Source organism: Amblyomma americanum, chromosome 2 (genome assembly GCF_052857255.1).
Source record: "Amblyomma americanum isolate KBUSLIRL-KWMA chromosome 2, ASM5285725v1, whole genome shotgun sequence".
Lineage (NCBI taxonomy): Eukaryota > Metazoa > Arthropoda > Arachnida > Ixodida > Ixodidae > Amblyomma > Amblyomma americanum.
In genome coordinates this window covers 177,769,281-177,771,996 of record NC_135498.1, presented here as the reverse complement: position 1 = coordinate 177,771,996, position 2,716 = coordinate 177,769,281, and the positions used below count along the sequence as shown (strand labels likewise).

General features: G+C 53.4%; 1 protein-coding gene across 1 annotated transcript; it reads right to left on the bottom strand.

Annotated features, from left to right (window-relative positions):
• Positions 1-713: 713 nt before the first annotated feature.
• Positions 714-2,327, bottom strand: LOC144120264 (alpha-(1,3)-fucosyltransferase 7-like). Its single transcript, XM_077652661.1, has one exon. It carries the CDS (start codon positions 2,325-2,327, stop codon positions 714-716), a length of 1,614 nt encoding a protein of 537 aa, XP_077508787.1.
• Between the last annotated feature and the right edge of the window lie 389 nt (positions 2,328-2,716).

Genomic DNA, 2,716 nt, shown 5'->3' with positions numbered 1-2,716 from the left:
TCTACTCTCCCAAAGAGTGAGCACTATAATTTTTTCACGCTCGGGCTGCCCGAACCGCTTGTCTATTCGCTGGTTTTCGACATGTGGGTCTGCGAAAAGAATTCTCACAATGCTTGAGGTGTCTCGAATTTGCCTCCGGTTTCAAACGACTGACCTGTCCTATAGTGGCACCAGGAGCAAGCCGACATAGGTTTGGCCCAATCCCTAACCTGAGAGTGAATGTTCGCAAAACGCTTTCGCTCAATATGCTTTTGGAAGAACGCTTGCAGCTGGCTATGCGCCTAAAAATAACCGCAGTCTTTTGCGACTCCGCCGTTATATCAGAAAGCTAGCAAACTAATCAGTCTCAAAAGATATTAAAATGCCACGAGAGTGATTTCGTCGCGAGACGACATTGGCACGAAGCACGCGGAACAACCAGATTGTAATCTAACCGTCCGAAGAAAACGAGTGAGCCAATGTGTGGGAACAAGGATCATACGACTAGTTTTGTACAGTGGGGAGTGAAAGTACAGGAAGTGTACAGTGGGAAGTACAGTGGGAACAATGAATTAAGATTATGTTTAGCTGAATATTTTTATTACATGTTTAGGCACATTGCTATTGGCATTGGGGAAGAAACAAATTCTGAAAATGGAACACTACTCAGCAGTTACGTGCTGATATCGTAGCGGGAAGCGGCAGCACCGGCGCTTGTTGCCGTTTATCCTGCGTTAACGTTTAGCCAAGTTGAAAGCCCAGTCAAGGCCGTAGAGAGGCTTGTTCCTCTCAGTGCACTTAGCAGGCTTGATCCACCAGTCACGAGCATTGGGATGCACTTGCTTGCGAAGAGGCTTTTTCCAGAGGGCGCCGCAAAGCGAACAGAGGCTTATCTTAATGGGGATCAGAGAACAGCGTCGCTTCCAAAGGAAGTAGGCGTGGTATTTGTTGGGGTTCTTTAGGAGGGCGTTCACGTGGGCAGCCAGTTGCCCGGGTCCTTGCAAATGCGCCGAGCTTACCACCGAGCCATCTGGGATTTTAAGAATTGTTTTGGGCGGGGCGAGAACGATGGGGACGAGGTTGTACTTGAACGCCTCGAAGATGACTTCATAAGCGCTGTGGAAGCAGTCGGGCGTCAAGGAGACCACGATGAACTTGAAGCGTTCGGCGATGTAGGCGACGCACTCGGTTCGGTTCCCGCAATGAGTACGTCCGCATCCGCGAAGCATATGCACTCGTACGGAGCCAATATCGAGGCCTCCGAGAACGCTAGTGACGTTGCTCGGCCGCAAGGCAAGCATGTCCGCGTAGCTGCGGTGCTCGCACTCGCCCACAATCCAGCCAAGGTCTCGCCTTTCACGGTGTTCTTGCTTTTGAGACTGCGCGGCGAACGACTGAGACTGGCCGCAGCGCCAGTGCATGTAAGGGACCACGATGTCCGCGTCCTCGCGGTTCCCCATGGTCCAATTAAACAGCGGTCCCATCTCGTGGGTGAACGAGCCAGTTCTGAGGTCGTTGTCTGCGACGGCACGCAAGTTCTCTGGCGAGAGATGAGTCCGAGCCCACAAGACCCACCGCTGAGACCGAGAGCGATTTTTTGGCAAGTCCAAAGCAGTCACCCGATCCGACTCGAAGACAATGGCGTCAGTCCACATGAGCATGTGGCGGTTGTCTGTGACTTCGCACGTGACGGAGCGAACACTGCCGATCGAACACTGAATGACTTGCGTCGACCACGGCTCCTTCGAAAACAAGGGGTCCCTGTGGAGGCGCCAGCCGGGCCAAGTGAAGTGGTTCCATAGCAGGATGCGAGGGAAGGGTCTGTCCCCTGTGCGTTCTCGCCAGAAGAGCCAAGGTGGAGCCGGCCACTGTGCGGACTGGTGCTGGCGCTCCCAGACGTAGTGGGCACCCAGGGCGATGGCACCGACGAAGAGGGCTATAGCGATCGTTCTACGGGCGCACTTTTTCACGCAGCGCTGATACCTAAGCAGTTGGCCGGAGTAAATTAGATACAACATAGAGAGTACACGATAGAACCAATTTGATCCTTCGCCTGATCTCATGCCTGATCTAGCACCTGATCTAGCGTATGGTAGGAGCTCTTGCGCGTCTGCTTCATCGTTCGCGCGTGGCCGCACTTGAATGTGAGACATGGCCATCACCTCGTAGTTACCCGAGTCATCTGTGCCTTCTGCACTTTGAAGCATCGCCACGTCCTCGTGATCGCTCTCCTCTGGTTCCTCTACTCGACGTTCCCGCGAAGGCATCTGCTGCTGCTGAAGAGCCGCAGCCTTGGATCGTGTGAGCACCCCTGAGGAGGTGCCTGGTGGCGGGCCGCCTTCTGCCATGTTGCGGTCCGCTGTGGCGCCCTGCGCAGAAATGAAGGTTTCGGACGGAGATGAGCGCAGCAGGCAGCAAATGTGTGCAGTCTGGCTCTGCCAAGATTGCGTTCCCAGCTTAACGCAAAATATACGAATACTCCTCCAAGCTTAGACAGCTGAGGGTGTGAACCGAACCGAGTTGCCGTGAAACAACGAAAGCTGCGGACAATACAAGCAAAGCGCCAAGCCGAAACCCGAGGAGAAATCTGTATAAACTGCCGCACGCCGAGGCCCCAAAAGCGTAATCACACTGGTGTTTAAAACGAAAACGACACTTCTGCAGGTAAGCAACATGAGTGAAATCCTTTAGATAGGCTTACTATTTTGGCCCAAGGATTGAAGAGAACATGGAAGTA

Coding starts and splice junctions, on each gene's coding strand:
- LOC144120264 (XM_077652661.1), bottom strand. CDS start 2,327: ATGGCAGAAGGCGGCCCGCCACCAGGCACCTCCTCAGGGGTGCTCACA.